The sequence below is a fragment of the Marmota marmota genome, unplaced genomic scaffold (genome assembly GCF_001458135.2).
Source record: "Marmota marmota marmota unplaced genomic scaffold, marMar, whole genome shotgun sequence".
In the NCBI taxonomy this organism is placed as follows: domain Eukaryota; kingdom Metazoa; phylum Chordata; class Mammalia; order Rodentia; family Sciuridae; genus Marmota; species Marmota marmota.
In genome coordinates this window covers 11,654,602-11,675,606 of record NW_026000057.1, presented here as the reverse complement: position 1 = coordinate 11,675,606, position 21,005 = coordinate 11,654,602, and the positions used below count along the sequence as shown (strand labels likewise).

The 21,005-nt window shown below is 35.2% G+C and overlaps 1 protein-coding gene across 2 annotated transcripts in view; it reads left to right on the top strand.

Moving 5' to 3' along the window:
* Dchs2 (dachsous cadherin-related 2) overlaps nucleotides 1-19,746 on the top strand; it is a 261,750-nt gene extending 242,004 nt beyond the window's left edge. For both annotated transcript variants that reach the window (XM_048813546.1, XM_015484405.2), the window contains 3 exons: nucleotides 1,404-1,690; nucleotides 2,640-2,772; nucleotides 5,847-19,746. In XM_048813546.1, coding sequence (XP_048669503.1) covers nucleotides 1,404-1,690; nucleotides 2,640-2,772; nucleotides 5,847-8,467 — 3,041 coding nt within the window. In that variant the 3' untranslated portion in view covers nucleotides 8,468-19,746. The remainder of the gene's footprint in view (nucleotides 1-1,403; nucleotides 1,691-2,639; nucleotides 2,773-5,846) is intronic.
* Nucleotides 19,747-21,005: the final 1,259 nt, after the last annotated feature.

Here is a 21,005-nt window from a genome sequence, read left to right as displayed (position 1 = left end):
TATACAATGATTGCACAGTTTATGAACCCAAAATTACACATGCTAATTCACTACACTGGTGAAATCCAACCCAACTTTTTTATAGTTGAAGTTGAAAATACTGGTGGCTTATCACTTGCCTCTCTTCTCTCTCTCTCTCTCTCTCTCTCTCTCTCTCTCTCTCTCTTTCTCCCTCTCCCTCTCTCCTGGGGATTGAACCCAGAGCCTCACATCTTCTAAGCAAAACCTCTACCCTTGAGCTACATAGGCAGCTGCTTGTTTTCACTCTTAATACCAAACTCATTTCTAAAACGTCCTTACCATTTTATTATGCTCACTTTCCAAACAAATCATAAGCACCACCTCTCACAGAGGGATATATTCCAGAAATCTCTATGTCTAGGGATGCCCCCAAATGTTAAATTCCATAAATAAGAACATTTTCCAGTTTTGCCTCTCACCTATTTATTTTCATTTGATTTTATGGAAAATCAAATGTTCGTGTTCGTAAGCACTTGCATTAGTGTTAAAATGTGCCCAGAATAAATATATCACAAGAACAAACTGCATAAATCAAAATGTACTGAATGGGGTGAGGTGTGGTTGGTGCACATCAAGAATGCTCAAGCTTCAAACTGAAAATTATGAGCCTCATATACAGTGGAACCATTCTGAGCATCTTGGCATACTCTTTCCACCAGCACCATACCTACAGCCTAGTAACAAAGTCCCTTTCATGGGCAATTTAGGCTGCAGAACACATGTGGTATGTGAGACATTGAGCATGTCATCTATTTTGTAATTTTTTTTAGTGACTAATATTAGAGATTTGTTTTCATCACTAGCACTATATAAATTTTGTCTTTCTATCATCTTGATAATTTTGAAAATCAGATTTAAGAGAAAGAAGCAGTGCAACTCTGAAAGAAATAATTTTGCCAAATAAATACAAAGGAATGAGTAGCTAACTCTTATATCTGTACCCAATTTTTTTTTATTAAAACCTGGCTTTTCTTTTCAAAATTTTATGCTTGGCATTAATATTTTGAGTAATGTTTTTCCTACTCACATCCACATGAATATGATTTTGATACAGAAACTACACAGTACAGATACATGCTTAGAATGTTCCTTGACCCCAGAGTGATGTTATAAGTATATAATTTTAAAAAACTGTAATGTGAAAAATTGAATATACTCTACTTTCTTAATTTCCTACTCCGTGGTAAATTTTCAGTTTTATTGGGCTCATAAATCCTTCCGAGTTTTTGTTTAGTTCATAAGGAGCTTTGTATGAGAAAACATGCCAAAAAAGAGCAAATCATGTTGGATTTACAATGAGACACTTGGATTATACTCTTGAAAAAAATTGTTTTCAAAGGATGAATGTTAATGGAGGTTGACACTGGTCATGATTATTTCAGATTCTTTGCCTGGTGTAATTGTGTCTCGGGTATCAGTTCATGATGCGGATTTGAATCCAGCTTTCATCTTCAGTTTCACAAAAGACAGTAACCCTGGAGCCAAATTTGCCATTGATCAGAACACTGGGAGAGTGGTATTGATAAAAACATTGGATTTTGAAGAAGCTTCTGAATACAAGTTGTTCGTTCAAATTTCTGATTCAGTGTACCACACAGAGGGATCCCTCACCATCTCTGTGTTGGATGTCAACGACAACCCACCAGTGTTTTCTCAAGATTTCTATCAGGTAAAGAGCTTGAAGAAACGTAAGCTTTCCATTGCTGGCCCACTAAGATAATATTTATTCTGGTTTTGGGTACCTGATTTAATGCCACAGGTTTTATATTGTGGAAACTATAAGTAATTATGGAATTGAATGTCTCGTTCACTTCAATTCATTAACTATGTAGGTCATCATTTTTTTAAGTTTTTTTGTGAAGTTGGAGTCCGGTTGTTCAGAACAATTGGAACTTGCTTCGTATTTGCAAAGCCACAGATAAAACGAGGGAGTTTGGATTATCTGCATTTAATTTGGAAAATTTTTTTCTTCCTTAGGCATATTTTTGGAATATACTAATTAATATCTTAAAACAAATTAGGTACAAATCTATAAGGTGGAAATTTTAGTATTTAGAGCATAGTATCTATTTAGAGAAGTTAGAGCAACAATAGTATTCAACTAATCATTTGGAAATGAACTCCAGGACTTTTGAGTATAGCAAATGTAAGATTTAAAGGTCAACACAGGAGGAAAACTGAACTATAGAGGTTTATTTAAATTATACAATGTGTATGATATAATAATATAACAGTGACTGTATTAACAATATTCAACACACAGAAATAATTTAGAAAAAAAATTCATAAGAAAAATCAAAACTGAATAAAATTTTAAACTTTTTCTTTTCTCTTTCCAGAAACTGAAAACATATTTCTTTTCTTTTTTACCTTTTTTGCAGTGTTGACAATTCCACCCAGGGTCTCACACATGCTAGGCCAGTGCTCTACCATTGAGCTATTCCCTGGCCTAATATTTTTAATGGGTCACCTTCATAAATCGATGTATCTAAGAGAGTCATGTTGAATTGTATGGTTTCCATAAGCAAAATAGACAAAATGACCTTATGTTCTGGCCCTGGTCATTAATGTGCCTTTAGCCTTTAAACACAATGTCCTTTTTCCTCTCTTGTGCTTAGGTCACAGTTCCTGAATTGGTTCCTCTGGGGTACTCAGTGTTGACTGTGTCAGCCTCGGACTTAGAAGGCAATGAGACCATTTCTTATAGAATCCTTTCCTCTTCTAAGGAATTTGCCATTGATCCCATGAATGGTGAGTGGTTTCTAGTGACTTTAGAGCTCACGGTTTGAGTTACAGGGTGGAATCATGAAGTAATACTTTCCAGATGCTCCTTCAATAGCCCCCTATCTCTACCCCCTGCAATTATAGGCACCACCTTCTTCTTTATCTTCATGTCAAACACTGCAATAGCAAGCACCAGTGTTATTTCTCTTCTCAAACATCTCAGTGACTGAGAAGCAGAAGGCATTGGTTAAGTGCTGGTAAATACTCAGAAATTTAGACCCCCAAGATAGTACACCCCCAGTTTCATGCATCTATCCAAGCACAATTCAGGCCATTTATCCTGGGATTCAACAATAATCAAAATGATGTTGAAAGGATTAAGTCAGTGCTAAGGACTTCACGTTACTAGAGTCTGAAGTCTTTTACTCAAACCAAGTACAAAAATATTCAGTAATAGCTTCATTTGTTCAATAAGTACAAGAAGAGTGAAAAAGGAAAATAATTTAAGTATCCATTTCTACTAAACAGAAACCATGGTGATGTGATGTTCTACTTTATTTGATGTCTTTTAAGTCTCTGTAGTTTTATCTAAGAACTAGACATTCGTGAATGCGTTTGAAAATGAATTCATGCAGGTTATTCCAGATTTGAACAGGTAAGTGGAGTACAGAGAAAGTTTAACAGTGAGTGGACATTAAGAGCTAAATTTTATAAAAATGAATATTATCAGCAAAGTAATGTCCTAGAACACTTTAGAAAAGAACAAAAATTAGGACACATCACACTGTGCGTTCCGACCTCTACCCACCATTTTGCATTATTTCTGCAAGAGAGAGCTGACTTAAAAATTAACCTCAGGATGCCTGAAAGGAGAATTTGGTCCCAAAATATCAGAATGAGGTCCCCAGGGTGTTGTAAGAAAAATAGGTGATGTTACCACATAGTCTGTTCATGAATGAGTAATGTATGCATATAAACATGTCTGGAATTTGGTGCCTGCTCCCCTGCCATGATGTCAGATCCTGGCAATTGCTGCCCTGGACACTGGCAAATTGAATTCACCTTTCCTGTTGATCAGAATGTTTTTAAAACTTTAAGTCTAATCAAGTCAATTCAGTCCATGGTGTGACTCTAATTGAAATGTGGCTTTTTTTTTTTTCTTTCCCCGGCCACATTTTTATTGGCGCGTCACATCACACATATTGATGGGATTTGTGAATACATATTAATAGATATACACAATATGACAATATACTTGGGCCAATATCAATCCCCAGCATTTCCCCCCAGTATATTTTTTTAATTTGTTGTTTTTAGATATATATGACAGTGGAGTGAATTTTGACATATCATACATACATGGAATATAACTTTCATTCTTGTGGTTGTGCATGATGTAGAGTTACAGTGGTCATTTATTCATGTATGAACACAGAAAAGTTTTGTCCAATTCAGTCTACTGTCCCATCCCTCCTCCCTTCCCTTCATTCTCCTTTGTCTAATCCAATGAACTTCTATACTTCCCCTCCCATGTTGCTGTTAGCATCTATATATCACAGAGAACATTTGGCTTTGGGTCTTTGGGGATTGGCTCATTGCAATTAGCATGATAGTCTCCAGTTCCATCCATTTACCTGTAAATGCCATAAATTTATTCTTCTGTGTAGCTGAGTAATATTCCATTGAGTATCTATACCACATCTTCTTCATCCATTCATCTGTTGAAGGCACCTAGGTTTGTTCCATAGCTTAACTATTGTGAATTGAGCAGCTATAATGATGTAGCTGCATCACTGTAGTAAGCTGATTTAAAATCCTTTAGGAAAATGTCATTATTCAGTATTCTTCTTCAGTGATCATACTTAAAACACATTTATCTTAGAAAAATGTTGTTCCATCCATATTCATAAAAATTATTTCTGTATTTAATATAGTAAGTCTTAAATATATATTTTATCAGTAAGGGAAAAATTCACTTGCTGAATGAACCATGAGCTTTAGGAAAAGTATATCTAAAAATGTATATCTATAATTATAATATTAAGGAACAGTTATAATTCCATAAAATTATCATTTTTACTGCTTTCATTGGACTAGGGTGAGTGTCAACCAGTATTTCCAGAATAAGTATCTTTATGCCAGAATATCTCTATACATTTGTTTATGGCTCATAGAATAGGGAATAAATTTTACAAACAAGAATATATTTTCTTGAAATATGGTATACATACAAATGGAGTTTCACTTGCCATAAAGAAGAATGAAATTATGGCATTTGCTGATAATGGATGGAAATGAGGAGCATCATGCTAAATGAAATAAACCAGACCTAGAAAACCGAGGATCAAATGTTTTTTCTCACATTCAGGAGCTAGGTCAAAGTAAGGGGGAAAAGAGAGGACAGTGGGATATCATAAGAAGAGAGGGAAGATCCATAGAAAAGAAGAAAAGTGAGGGGGAAGGAGGCAGGACAGAAAAGGGAGGAAATGCAGAATGATTTTGATAAAATCATGCTATGTGCATGTATAAATATATCAGAGTGACTTCTACTTTTATGTATAATCTATAAAGCATCAATTAAAAATAAATAGAAGGAAGACCAGTAGAGTAGGGGGCAAGAGTAAGGGGGGAAAAAGGGAGGGAAGGAGGAGGCACTGGGGACTGATATGGATCAAATTAAATTTCGTGCATATATGATATGTCAAAATGAACCCAACTATTATGTATGACTATAATGCACTCATAAAACCATATTTGTCTTTTAAAAGCAGTTATAGAACAACTTACTACAGAAGAGTAAGATTCGGAAAAAAGAATCGTAGTGAAGGCAATCTCAAGAAGCACACATATAGAATTTTTATGTCATTAAAATTATTTCTGAATCTTATAAAATAAAAATTATTTCTGAATCTTAACTGTATTTTTATAAAGTTTATAACATTATATAAATATAATAATTTTAATTTCTATCTGTACTTTGTTATTGTTTACACATCTGACAAAGAACTAAACACATTTAGATACTCAGTAAGCATCTGCTGACTACACGGGCCATGAACATTTCACTTCACAATACTGATATGCTCTGCTTTGTTTTTCAGGAACAATATTTACTACCAGCCCTATATTACTTCTGGATAAAATATCAACAATTCGATTTCTTGTGGAAGCCAGCGATGGTGGAATTCCTGACCTGAGGGCTCTTACGTTAGTGGAGATAAAAATACAAGATGTGAATAACCATGCCCCGGAGTTTATAGTCGAGTACCATAACCTTAGTTTGACTGAAGATGCTCTGATCGGAAGCACACTCATGACTCTTTCAACCATTGACCTTGACTGGACCTATGAAAACACACAAGTTGAATATTCCATCATCAGTGGTAATTCACAGAACAACTTCCATGTGGAAACTAGTTTCATTCATTCAGAATATCCTTCGAAGCAAGCTGGTTATCTTGTGTTGCTTCGCAATCTAGACAGAGAAGCAAGTGCCAGCCACGAGCTTGTCATTCTAGCCTCTGACCATGGTTGCCCTCCTATGAGTTCCACAACTGTCGTATACATACAAGTGCTTGATGTCGACGACAACCCACCCAAATTCAGCAGCCTGAAATATCATGCCCACGTCAAGGAAAGCACGCCGCTAGGGAGCCACATCACTGTTGTCTCAGCAAGTGACTGTGATGTGGGTTCACATGCAGAAATCGTCTACCACATAATCTCTGGAAATGAGAAAGAGCATTTTCACTTGGAAGAAAAATCAGGAGTCCTTTATTTGATTAAGCCTCTGGATTATGAAGAAACGGTAACATTCACTTTAACTGTCCAAGCTTCAGATGAAGAAAAGAAGCACTTTTCTTTTGCAGTTGTGTCTATCAGTGTCTTAGACGATAACGATCATGTGCCTCAGTTTATGTCCCCAAACATGAATTGTGTTGTTCCTGAGAATCTCCCTATTTTCTCCACCATATGTTCTATAAATGCTTTGGATTTTGATGCTGGTCCTTATGGAGAATTGACCTACTCTATTTTATCACCTTGTTTTGTCACTCATGGAATTCCTCCTGATCAGGACCTTTTCATCATTGACCCTTTAACAGGAGATATTCGTGCTAAGCAAATCCTTGACTATGAAAATGTCAGTAAGTACTGCCTCACAGTTCAGGCCAAAGACAAAGGTGGATCAACAGCCTCCTTAATGTTGTGGGTGGACATTGAAGGGATAGATGAATTTGAACCCATTTTCACTCAAGATGAATATTTTTTCAACCACCTAGAAAAGAATCAAGGAAGGCAGTTGATTGGAAGAGTGGAAGCCTCAGATGCAGACTCTGGTACCGACGGAGTCATTCTTTACTCCCTTGGAACTCCATCTCCTTTCTTTGCCATAAATGAAACAAATGGAAATGTTTATTGGATTAGAGGCACTCCCCTCATACAAAGTCAAGCCATCAGAGAACACACCTTTGAAATGAAAGTCATCGCCCATAGCCCCAAACCCGACTCCAAGTTCGCGTCCTGCACCGTGTTTGTAAACGTGTCTTTGTCCTCTGATGGAAAACATGCAGCGATATCTGCTGACAGCTTTTTGATCAGCCTCACAGTCTCCTTTTTAGTGTTTCTGTCACTCATCGGCATTCTCCTTGTACTGATACTAAGACACAAACAGAAAGACACACGACGCAACTGTGAGGAGAAGAAAGCATCGTCGTCCTTAGGAAGCAATTTGAGTCTGACCAGGGAGGCCGGCATGCTCCGGGGCTTCCAGAAAACCAGCAAGTGCCATCAAGAGGTACCTGTGCAAGCCGTGCCTGAGTGGTTGAGCTTACTAAGCATCATGGAGAAGGACATGATCAACCTGTACAGGCACTCAAACTCCAGTGGCCACTGTTCTGTGGAAGGAGAAACTGCAGAAGATAAAGAAATCCAGAGGATAAATGAGCATCCTTATAGAAAGGACTCGGACTCGGCGTTGAGTGATCGGGGGTCCAGGGTGCCTGACTCGGGAATCCCCCGGGACTCAGACCAGCTCTCCTGCCTGTCTGGGGAAACAGATGTGATGGCCACGGTCGAAGCTGCAGAAGCCAGCCAGATGTTTGAGGACAGAGATGGTGGGGAAAGCTGCAGCACCCTCTATGTTCAAAATACGGGGTCACCCCAGCCACTTCAGAAGAGAGAGGTGAAAGAGGGTGTCCTGGCTGACGTCAGGAAAGAGTCTATCTTTATGTCAAGTGATCAGGAAGCAAGATGCGCAGCTTTTCCAACTCAGATAACCTTCAATCATGATCTGAGAGGCAGCTCCACCTGGGATTATCTGCTCAGTTGGGAACCCAAGTTCCAACCTCTTGCCTCAGTGTTTAATGATATTGCAAAACTAAAGGACGAGCATTTACATCTGCCTGGCATCCCAAAAGAGAAGTCTTTTGTTTTCCCACCGCCTTTGATAACAGCGGTAGCCCAGCCTGGGATTAAAGCAGTTCCACCAAGAATGCCAGCTATAGCCCCAGGTCAGGTCATTCAGAAATACCCACGCTCCCCAATTCTCTGCCACCCCGGTTCTCTCTCGGAAGCCATGGCTCCTAGCTTTTCTCCATCTCTCTCCCTGCTGGCCGTGCAGACTCCTGGCAGGTCGCCCCTGTTGTCAGATGGGGAGTTATTAGGACCACACCTCCATGGTGCAACCCCTGAACTGAAAGCTGAAGATGAAGTTCAAATATAAAACCATGGCTGTGCCAAATACCCGCTGACCACCGGTCACAAATGGCTGGGCAAAGCATTCCCAAGCAAACTCCTCAAGATTGGGTTCATTCTTATCTAAAAGTGAGGGATCTAATTTAGCCAGGGTTTTTTAAAATATCCCCCATTCAAGTTTCTCAAATTTCTTCCAGCCTTAATGAGGAGTTATTTCCTCTTTTAAACTTTATATTTTGCTCTCAGGACTCACGTTTGAATATATCAAATAGTGTATATTCTGTCGTACCTGGTTTTCTGTGTGATTAGATTTCCAAAAAACATAGTGAATTTTGCTGCCTGCCAAAATGTTTCTATGGAAATAAATAGAAATAAAGTAGAGGGCACTCTGGTCAGATTGCTGCTGATTACACTGCTAATCTAAAGCAAGTAATGTCTGAATGGGGAATGAGTTTAGAAAAGAAAGTAATAAAAAGGGGGAAATCTAGAGGAATAAACTTAAGTTTTAAAGCAAAGTGGCAGTCTGTGAATCTGATACAGTTATCCATGGATTTCTCCACTTTGCCCATATACCAGCCTTGTGGAGTTTAGCTATAATTTGAATTTCAAAGTGGTGTTTTTGGAAATCTAATGGGAAATTAAGAATGAAATTTTCATAACTATGTGTCAATAGGAAAAACAGATAACTATTCCTGTTTAAATGAACCAGAAATATATGATCTGGATAGAGGGTCAGGATGCATATTAGCAATACTTATGTGGTTAGCTGCCACCTGACACATCATCTTGGCCTTCTCTCCAAATAGAACGATGTTTTTGTTCAATACTCTGTCTTATAATAGGGTACGGGTTCAGACATGAAGATTAATTTATAATGATTTCAATTTTATTTTCTTCTAGATACAGTAACTTTGGGTATGAAATAATTTATCCATTCAATGTCTGTTTTTAAAGTCTGTGTAGATAAAATTATGTTATTAGCTAATTATAAATTTCATAGAGTAATTTAGCAATATATTTTTAAATGAATTTTTTATATAAATGTTTCTACTCTACATGTTAAGAATGGATGTCAGAAGACTCTTCTGTTCACTCAGACTCATGTTTAGCTTTAACGGCCATTAGATGTAGCAATGTGGCAATGCAGTGAAAGTAATTCTGTTTTATACAGCCCTTGTTTCAGAAATAAGAGTAGTGTTGTACGATGCTCACATGCTTCTCTCTGATGAACCTGAGAATCCAGGGTGCATCCTGAGAATGATGATCCAGAAGTCATTCTCCCCTGGTAGGCACCATGGCCAGGTTTTTGGATAGCAGCTTAGCAATTCTAGTGAAATCTCAATGCTATCTGGTGTGGTTTTCTTAGTAGTTAGGGTGGGCTTCTGCTACAGAACTAGTTCATTAAGTCTTTGTGCCTCATCTGTGAAATTATGTGAAATAATTAATTTTTCTTTACTAAGAAAGCATTGCAGGTATGGTGTTTGATATCTAGTTTTGTAAATACATAATTCTAAGTCTTCCTGTGCTGATATTTACACTATTATATGTCTTTGTTGACTCAAATCGAGAACAAGTGTATAAAAATCACATTAGAAAGTGTATGAAACATGAAAGTTTTGAACAAGCCTGGAGAAAGTCATTTAGGTATGGAAGGTTTAACAATTACAGGACCAATCCACGTCTCTTCTTTTCTTCATGGAATCTGGGGAAAAAGATTTCATGACTTTCGCAAGGAAAAAAAAAAACCACATCCTAATTATTTTAGTGTTTCAATATCTATTCTCTCTTTGACTCTTCAAAAGATTGCTTTGAGCAAAGCAAGAAATTCTATAATTCTATTTTTTTTCTAATTATGTGTGAAAGTTTTATTTTGCAAGAGAATTATTTCTGGAAACCAAGAACGTTTTGTTGTTTTTAATTAAACAGGTTCTCCATTTACTTATGTTTAAAGATAATTGCTCATCCAACTCTTCCCTAAGTTATTTGCCTGTGATTTATTACTGAATATGATTCTGTATTTTTTCTAGCCATTTCATAAAAACAGAAGACATGAAGTATTTAGAGCTCCTTCCCAATAGTTAGTGGATTTTTAATTGACAGCTTTATTAATACTGTAATCCAGCACCACACCACCACCAAAAAAACTGCCACAAGTAGGGTTGAGGGTAAAATGTGAACATGCTGGCTAAGTGTTTGTAATAAATCATATGTCAGCCCTTTCAACTAGAGTGCTTTTTCCTAAGTAAACAATGTAATTTGTACAGTTTTCCTTCAAGTTTAATATTAACTTGCCTCATATGTTCTGTGTTACTTTGCTGATCTCTACACCAGCTTTAGCACTCTGGAGGGGGTACAGAACTTGTTGGTGGAAAATCATATTAAGCCCCAAATTCATAAGCTATAAAATAAAAGACAGTTGTCTCTTGTGGAATTTTGGCTGCCTGAAATTCTGGACTTTCTTGTTGGCAGCCTTAAAAATACTGGTGTAAATCAGTACCAAATGGATATCAAAATTCCATGTCCTAGTAGTAATCATTGAATTGGCTTCCAAAACAGATTCCTGGGCAAATAAAGGGAAAAATGCAGTATCTTTAGGGATTTGATCATTTCACTGTTTTTAAAAATATTGAAATATGTTATACACTACTGGCAGCTTCCACATGTATACATTTAGTCTATAATTAATGTCCAGTTGAGACAGGATTTGTTTGTAGCACCTTTATCATCAGAGCTCTGCTTGCTATCCTTTCTAGAATTGAGAGAGATGAAAATTTATTATTAACTTTAAAGTTATTTTCATCCAAATCTACAATACTTTTGTTGTTTTTGTTTTCTTTTGCCATCTTATACATGCTTTAACTTTAAAAAGGTAGGATGTAACTCAGGATCTAAGATAATGATGATCCACTTCAAAGCAAATGAAATACGTGGAATGAATATGGCCAGTGGATTCTCACATGATTTTATAGTTAAGCTTGTTGAGATTTTTTTTTAGCATGTTTTATGTGAGCTGAAATGTGCAGGGCCATCTGTTCAGTCATAGCTGAGAGAGTTCGAATAGGAGATCATTCTGTGCAAGAGGGATTTCAGGATAAGTGGAGCTACAGACGCTCTGCTTAGAACCCAAATCAGGTGTCCCAGTGTGAGCTTCTGCCCGATACAGAGATGGAGGGAGGCAAGGAAGAGAAGCAGGAAAACAAAGAATGAGGGATAGAAAAAAATAGAGGATTAAATCTGGAAAGCAATAGTTTGGGACACAGAGAAATGTAAGAAGGCAGAAGCATAACGATTTATGAAAACATAATTTTAATGTACGACTTAATGACTTTTACTAAGTCACTTACCCATCACAAATTTCCTTAAAGGAGTCTCTTTTCTTCTTTTCTGGTTGTCCCATATGGTTCACTCCATTGTCTTGACAATTTAGATTTATCAAGTTGTGAAACTAAAGCTAGATGACAATGACCTAAAATAGTTTGATGACGAATAAACTTGCATTCATTTTGTCTTTGGGGTTTTCTTTTTTTATTTTCTTTTTGGCACAGAGGGTGGGGGGGGGATTGTAAATTTCAGAAAGAAAAAGTAGCAACGATTATCATACCTTATTCCCTACTCTACATAGCTTTGGCATTGAGAGTGTCACCGTTTTAGGTAGTTGTCCCTGGACATATAACCAAATAAATGGAAGTTCAGAAGCAGTTAGTTGGAAGAGAATATAAAATTATTTCCTAGTGGCTAGTCCTTTTAAAAAAATGAGTACTTGCTTGATGGTTGTGACTCTATTATCAAATATTAGATATTACCCAACTTTTAAAGCACAGTACAATACACAAGGCATAATCCATAGGTTTTTCTCAAATAGTCCATTTTATTTGAACTCTGGTGTGATATCTATTAGTTTGATTCCATCTAGATGAAAGAAGTATGTCTATTAGAAACAGAATTATGGCAATCTGAGATTGATTCAGCCCCACGTGACTGGCGTATCAAACTATACCTTTCTCATATAAACTCAACACTTGGCTATTTGATGACAATTAGCACTTCCTACTGTTTTAGTCTACATAACTTTATTCAGTTCACCCAATGCATTTGCTAAACCAAAACTGTGAAGTGAGTAATAGAGAGGGAGAAGTCATGCCAAATAAATAGCAGATGCACAAGTACATCTCTTGAATGAGAAAGCATTATTTTGGTTAGAAAACTAAATAAATGGGTTTCGTTGTTAGATAGTCAACCCTCAGGGCAAAGGCCTGGTCTCCACTTGTATTATAAAGTACAGATGGCTTTTATAATGAATGAGTGCATGTGTGAATGGGCGTGGAGGGTGCTAAGCTATGCAGGCCTTAAACCTATTAGGTGAGAACTCTGACATAATTCTGTAATTTTAGCCAATCCCAGGGCTGAGAGAAAGTAAATTCAAATATCCTATTAGGATATTATATAATACCTTAGAAAAAGTCAAGGGCCAGCATTCCTTTTCTCTCCCTTCCTCACAATATGCTGGTTATCTTGTGAGTTTTAGACATAATAGAAACAAGTTATAAATGGCATTCCAAAGCATAGTTTTTGAGGCAAGCACACAACCAATGACCAAGCACATTGGTTTAATTTAGTTTTAGATCCTGTAATAAATCATGGCTTCTCCATGGCCAGCATAATGAAGTTGTATCCTTGTGAGAGAAAAATCCTGCTTTGTAGATATCTCTAGAATGTTCACATCAAAACTTATTAAAATTTAAGGTAAAAACCAGATGAGAAATTTATGAGATATAGTCTATATATACATATACTTAGTGTGTTATGGGTAATATTCTAAACAAGAACAGATTATTTAATACACCATGCTGAGGAATTGGGAAAGTTAGTACACATGAAGTTATTTCTTCTCACACCATAAATTTAAAAATAAATTCTAATTAGTTAAACCATATGAGCTGGAGGGAAAACAGAATAAAGATGAGAAAGATCTTTTATTAAATATAAAAGCAAACATAGACTGATGGATTTGAATTTGTGACAATAAATAGTACTGTAACACTTTGCAGAAATTATAATGGGGAAACACTTCACAGATTTAAGCAAATATTTATTAAATATTAGATATTACCCAACTTTTAAAGCACAGTGTAATACACGAGGCATAACCTGTAGTTTTTTCTCAAATAGTCCATTTATTTTGAACTCTGGTGACATTTATTAGTTTGATTCTATGTAGATGAAAGAAGTGTGTCTATTAGAAACAGAATTATGGCAATTTGAGATTGATTCAGCCCCACATGAATAAATAAAGTAAATATTTATTTTTTATTGTGAATAAGCTATGTATTGGGGCTCTGGAGAAACAGGAATGAATAGAACTGTCAAACTTAGGGAATTCATAAAACTCCCATTTTATTGAGGAAAATAATTTTTAAATGCTTTCAATTAATAGTAAGTTATAAAGAAAAATAAGAATATAAAGAAAAATAAGAGATTGGCGAGGTTGTGGGGCACTATAGATGGGCTGTTTAGATTGATTACCTAGAAGAGGTGTCTCTGGTATAATGCTATTGGAACTGAAAGAAGTGTATGAATTGTGCAACAATCCGGGGGAAAGCCTTGCAGGTACATTTGTCAGCTGGTACAGGGATCTTGAGGTAGGAGCCATCTGGAGAATTATGGTAACTATGAAGCTGGGAGTCTACGACTGATTATGAAAGGAAGAGGAGTAGGAAATAAACTCATATTGGCAACCAGGTTGCAGATTGTGTAGGGCCTTGAAGGTTATGGTAAAGACTTTATATTTTCCCAAAAAGTATGATGAAAAATCACTGGTACTTATACATCGAAGTATGAAATTATCTGATTCATATTTTTAAAGGACAACTGACTAATTTTTAAATTGACAATTTTTAAAAAATAAACCAAGGCAGGGCTGGGGAGAAGTAATCGGACCCCAGTTATGGCTCTTGGAGTAATTTCAGCTAGTGATGTTATAGTATGACTTCAGGTATCAAAACCAAGAAATATACTACAGGTAGAGTTGCAAGTTCTTGAGAGTGGATTGGATACAGAGTGTGGAGGAAATCATACCTGAGCCTGGGCTTTAGGAGAGTTTAGGGAAATAGAGAAACTTTGGAGTCATCAAATTATAGACAGTACTTAAAGCCATGAATTGGATGGCCATATGAGACCACCTAGGAGTAAATAAGTGTTATAGGAAATAAGACAGATCCGAGCACTCACATCTGGAATCTTTCTTATACCAAGAGGTCAAAAAGAGTAGGAAAATTGAGCAACTAATTATTAGGAAGACAAGTGAAGCAAGGTTGTAAACAAATGATAAAATAGTGCCCCCCTCCAAAAATTAAAGAAAGTGGGATACGCTTTATTGTCTCAGCAAGAAAATACCATCAATATAGACTTAAATCTTCCTCAATGCCCTAAAAACATGGTGAGATCATCTGGAATAGTGAAAGCAAAATTTTATGGACAAAATCTTTTCCTAAAGGAGAAGTCAACCTCACATATTCTAGGATGTGGGCAGGCAAGCAAACCCACCAATTGTGTCAGTTAGGTGACAAGGAAAGGGGAATAGTTCAATGTTTTTGAGTCAGAAAACCAGAAATTGCTAATGGGTATTCTTTCACCTACCAAAGGGAAGGTCTACTGTTGGAGTGGAAACCCAGCAGATAGGTCAGGGAATAACTAACGACTAGGAAGACAGCAAAGCATCCACTTTGCAGATGAGTAGAAAGACTGAAGTAGAATGAAATTATGCTGGGTGTCCAAGATATACCCAACCTAAATATCCTGTGGAAAAAGACAATTCTTGATAAGTAACATGTACTAAACGCAGATTTCAAATTCATATAAATAGCAAAGAAAGAGAAATCCTAAATACAAAGGGGAAAAGAGACCAAAGAAAGCAGAAGATACAAAGAGATCCTACTTATAAATACTTTGCAGAAACAAGAGAAAAGGGACTCTAGAGCCACAACTCTAAGAATGCTGTTCTGGTCAGTCACCCCCTCTACATTATAACTTCCTGAAATACGGGAAAACCCATCTCAATTAAGCACAGGCAACACAAAATACCTGCAATCTCAAATATGTTATAACCAAAAAGACTAAGCCTTGAATAATTTTCTGATGAACATTCAATGCAAAGGTCAATAAAATTTTTAGCTTAATATTCCAAAAGTAACTAAATGAAATTTTAAAAAAATCATAAAAACAAATATGCACAATCAATCCAAAGGGGAACTACCCAAGAGAAGGATATTAAAACAAGACAGAATTTTTAAAAATAATTCAAAATAGAAGAAAAAAATTAGAAGACTAAACTAGGAGAAATAAAAGCTTAATAAACACTAAGGAAAGTAGAGTAAGAGAAATAGGAAATAGGAAAAATGAAAACAAAAATCAAAAAGAATTGAAAACATATTTGAAGGCATCTAGCGACCACAGATTTAGCAGGCTGGGGAAAAAAATGATTCAACTCATGTATAAAATAGAATCCTTGAAGAACAAAAGAAATGGAACAGAACAAATACAAAACCCATAATTCATTAAAATTTTCCAGGCATAAAACAAAATTAGGATCCACATATTAGAAGGGTATTCCATGTAAAAAAAATTAACCCAAATAGTGGATAGCAAGACATATTTTTTAAATGTACTACATTTCAAAGGGGAAAAAATATTTTTGGTCTTCCAGATAAAAATACCAAGTTTCTAGCAAGGGAAAAAAGAATATCAAATTGGTGCACATTTCAACAACAGCATTTTAAGACAGAAGACTGTGGTGTAGCATATTTAAGATACTCAAAGACAAATATAAGCCAGAATTTTTTATCTAGTTAAATTAATCTGTGTGTGTATAAAATAGATGAATGTATGAATATGCGAGGAATATTCCTAAAGAACAAACTAAAGAATAATTTTAGGACAATTGAGAAATACTAGGAAATATTCACCATAAGGACCTTAAATATACTTAGTTGTGGAACTGATTATGTATATATAAAGTGATAAAATGGTGTATAGTTAATAAATACTTTGATAAAGTAAATAAATTTCAACTACAATTATGGAAGATGAAAGAAAGAGTACATGGAAATAGAATGCTTGCTAATTGTCTTATAAGTATTATTTGGGAGTAGAAGGTATTACTTTAAATTAGAAAGAAGAAGAAAACAAGAATATATTAAAGGTAAAAACAAAAGTTAATGAGTCATAACAACAAAAGCCTGACAGAGTTCATGAATAAATAAATCAGGCTACTTAAAAATCATTCTTTCTAAAAAGATTTAAATTAAATCTAAAATGATTTTATTTCCAAAATTGACCTAAGTCTAAATTTAAAAACAGAATTAAGGATGTTAAGAAGCTCCTCCACAGACTGCTTTACACTGAAATTTTACCAAACTTTTAAATATTAGATAATATGAATGTGATTTAAACTACTCCAAAGCATGGAAAAATAAGGAAGTTATTCAAATTCTTTTAATGTGTTGAATATAGAATTCATATCAAAACCTGAAAAATATTGCACAAAACAAAAAAGTATAGCCTATTGCCACTTACCAAAAATGTATGCAAAATTCTTAACTAATTAGCAAAAACAATCAATAGCACAGTAAAATATAATACATCACAGCATGGAGGATTTATTTCAGAAATGCAAAGATGTTTCACTATTAATAAATTGGTCTATATATTACTAGAACTATGGGGGAAAAAATCTGTAGGACATTTTCTTAAGTAGTGAAAAGATCAGCTACAAAATCAGTAGTCATAAATAGACAGTCCCTTAAGATGATAATTAACTCCAAAACCTGGTCTTCTCCAATGGAAGGACTCTAAAACCTTTCCTACAAAAGCCAAGAACAAGACAACAGGCTGATACATACACCAAAGCTTTGTATTGTAGAGATTAGTTCATACAATTAAACAAGATAGCAATTAGAAACATAAGAATTTGAAAAAAACAGAGAGAAACTATTTGTAAACTATATTTCTGGAAAACTCAAAATAATTGATGAGAAATCATTAACAATAATTTGGTAAATAAAGTTGTAAGATACAAAATTATTACCTAAAATCACATCAATACTCTTCACATTTATGAACAAGTATCAGGATAAATGAAAGAGAAGATTCCATTTACAATTAGAAAAAAAATAAGCAAAAACTTAATAAGAAAAAGTGCTTAAAAACTTTATGAGGAAAATGATAACATCTCCTGAAAGACACCAAGTAATAAAAATAGATTTTTTAAAATAGAAAGACTCAATGCTGGAAAAAATGTCAGTAGTTCCTATGTAAATTTAAAAATTTAAAGTGATCCCAATAAAAATACCATATTTATATTTTTTTCTAGGGTTAAATAATTTGATTATACCATTATTTGGGGAAAGACAAGCAAGAATAGCTAGGAAACAATATGATCAATGTTGTATGCACTAACTGCATCAGATAAAACAATATCATAAAGCCTCAATAATTAAAATGGGGTGGTGTTGATGTATTACTACATGACTAATGGAACAGAAGAGAAAAACCGGAAGAGATGCCAGTGTATACATGTCTTCCTGTGATGATTGTTTCTTGTTGTGGGCCAGTTGTCCTGCTAAAAATAAGTACAAAAGATGAATACTAACAGCAATGAAGAGGAAGAAATGGAGAATAAGAAAATACAAACAAAAAAACCAGTTCTGTGTGTGTGTGTGTGTGTGTGTGTGTGTTTTGAGGCATTAAAGAACTACCAACGCAGTGAAGATCTAAGAAACCATGATCCTAGAGAGAATAGAAACACAGAGGGGTAAACCTAACATACTACGCTCCTAACTCCCAAGAGGTTGAGCAGAAAATGTCAACTGCAAGCTTGAGAGAAGTTAAATAGAACTACCCGCAATTAGGATCTGGAGCCCCTGAGGAGAAGGACCAGGTTATTCATATACCAGGTTATTAATTGGTACTCCTGCAAAAAAAAAAAAAAATACATATGAACCAGAGAAGACAAGGTCTCACAAAATAGCCAATTTTTGAATAAAATTAAGTACACAATTAAGTATGATAATCTGTGCCTATTCTTACTGTTCACCAAAAGTAATATTTAGTTCTCTATAGAGGAAAAATTACCCAGAACATTAATTATTTATTAAAAAAAAATACCCAGCATTGAATCTAAAATTTCCAGGCATATTGAGGAAAAGGTAACATGACCAAAACTAATAAAAACAAACACGTGGAAGAACCATATATTGCCATTCCCTTATGTGGATTTTTAAATTAGATATCATAATGAAGAACATCAGGAGAAAACTAGAAACTATTTTCAAAAGATGAAAAGGGAATCCTAAACTTTTAAATACATGACCATTTCAAGCCTACTAAGATAGTTATAATTTAAAAAGACAGGTAATTCCAAGTGTTTGGTGATGGTGGGAGGAATTGGAATTCTCATAGATTCCTAATGCAAGGTAAAATGGGTATGTCTATATGGACTTTTAATTCCTCAAAAAGTTATGCATACACTTATCATGTTACCCAGAAATTTCACTTCTAGGCATATACTTGAAAAAAATGAAAGTTGTTTTCATACAAAAAAGTTGACCATGGCCAGGTGTGTGGTGCACACCTGTAATCCCAGCAGCTTGGGAGGCTGAGACAGGAGCATCACAAGTTCAAAGCCAGCCTCAGCAAAAGCAAGGTGCTAAGCAACTCAGCTAGACCCTGTCTCTAAATAAAATACAAAATAGATCTGCAGATGTGGCTCAGTGGTTGGGTGCCCCAAAGTTCAATCCCTGGAACCATTCCCCCAACAACAACAACAAAAAAACTTGACCATGGATGTTAATAGGAGCATTATGCATAATTACCAAAAAATAGAAACAACTCAAATATCAATTATCTAATAGTAGATGAACCAAATGTGGTATGTTCATAAAATGGAATATTACTTGGCAAAAAAAAGCATTAAACACTTACATGCAATACAATGCAGATGGACTTGAAAACATTATACTAAGAGAAAGGATCCAGTCACATTGTATGATTCTGTTTATATGAACCATTCAGAATAAACAAATATGTAGAGACAAAAAATATATTAGAGAGTCATAGGGCTAGATGAGTTGTGGGAAGATGGGGAATTATTGCTAATTCTTTTTGGTGTTGAAAATATCCTAAAATTAATTGTGGTGATGATTGTATAACTCTGTGAAATACTAAAAACCTTTGAATTGTACACTTTAAATAGATGAATTGTATGGTATGTGAATTGCATCTCAATAAACCTATAAAAATACAGTAACTGAAGATAAGAACTCAATAATTGTGTTTATATCAGATAGATTGTATCAGATTAGACACATATAAAGAGAGGATTAATAAATTAGAAAATATATCAAAAGAAAATGCATAGACTAAAACATGGAGAAATGTTTGCAACTACTGAAAAAAGAATGAGAAATTAGTGGAACAATGTAAAAAGGTCTAACATATGTATAATTAGAATTCAAAAAGAAAAATGGAGATAATGGGCGAGAAGCCATATTTGAAAACATGGTGACTGAGAATCTCCAATCTGACATCAAATCACAATTCTAATTATGCCACCAACCTCAGTCATGATAAATTTTAAAAAGAAAGCAAGCATATCACAGTAGAAGTGCTATAAAGCAAATGAGAAAAATCTTAAAGACATTCAAAGATAAATGGTACATTATCTTCAGAGAACTGAGTGCCTATGGAATTATAACATATGATAAAGGCAGCACATGAAATTAATGAAGGGAAGAATTTTTTAGTGAATGGAGCTGGAATAACTGGTCTGCCATAGGAAAAATTATTAAACTGATCTATTCTTCATACCAGCCACCAGGATAACCCATACAAATAAAAACAAGCAAACACTGAAGAAAACCTACATGTAGACTTTTATAAACTGGGAATGGGAAAACATTCTCTAACAAGACTCAAAATCCAGAAGCAATATGAGAAAAGGGTGATAAATCTGACTAAAAAAACATTTTGCATGGCAAAACCTCTGAATCAACTACAATATGTGGGAGAATGGATTCTGGGGCCACATATCAATCTTGTGGTAAAACAGGTTGGGTCACATGATTGCTAAGAATCATGTGAAGACTTCAAAGAAAGAAAACTACAGACCAATATCTCTAATGAACCTAGATGCAAAAATCCTCAATAAAATTCTGGCGAATCGGATACAAAAACATATCAAAAAAATTGTGCACCATGATCAAGTAGGATTCATCCCTGGGATGCAAGGCTGGTTCAATATACGGAAATCAATAAATGTTATTCACCACATCAATAGACTTAAAAATAAGAACCATATGATCATCTCGATAGATGCGGAAAAAGCATTCGACAAAGTACAGCATCCCTTTATGTTCAAAACTCTAGAAAAACTAGGGATAACAGGAACATACCTCAATATTGTAAAAGCAATCTATGCTAAGCCTCAGGCTAGCATCATTCTGAATGGAGAAAAACTGAAGGCATTCCCTCTAAAATCTGGAACAAGACAGGGATGCCCTCTCTCTCCACTT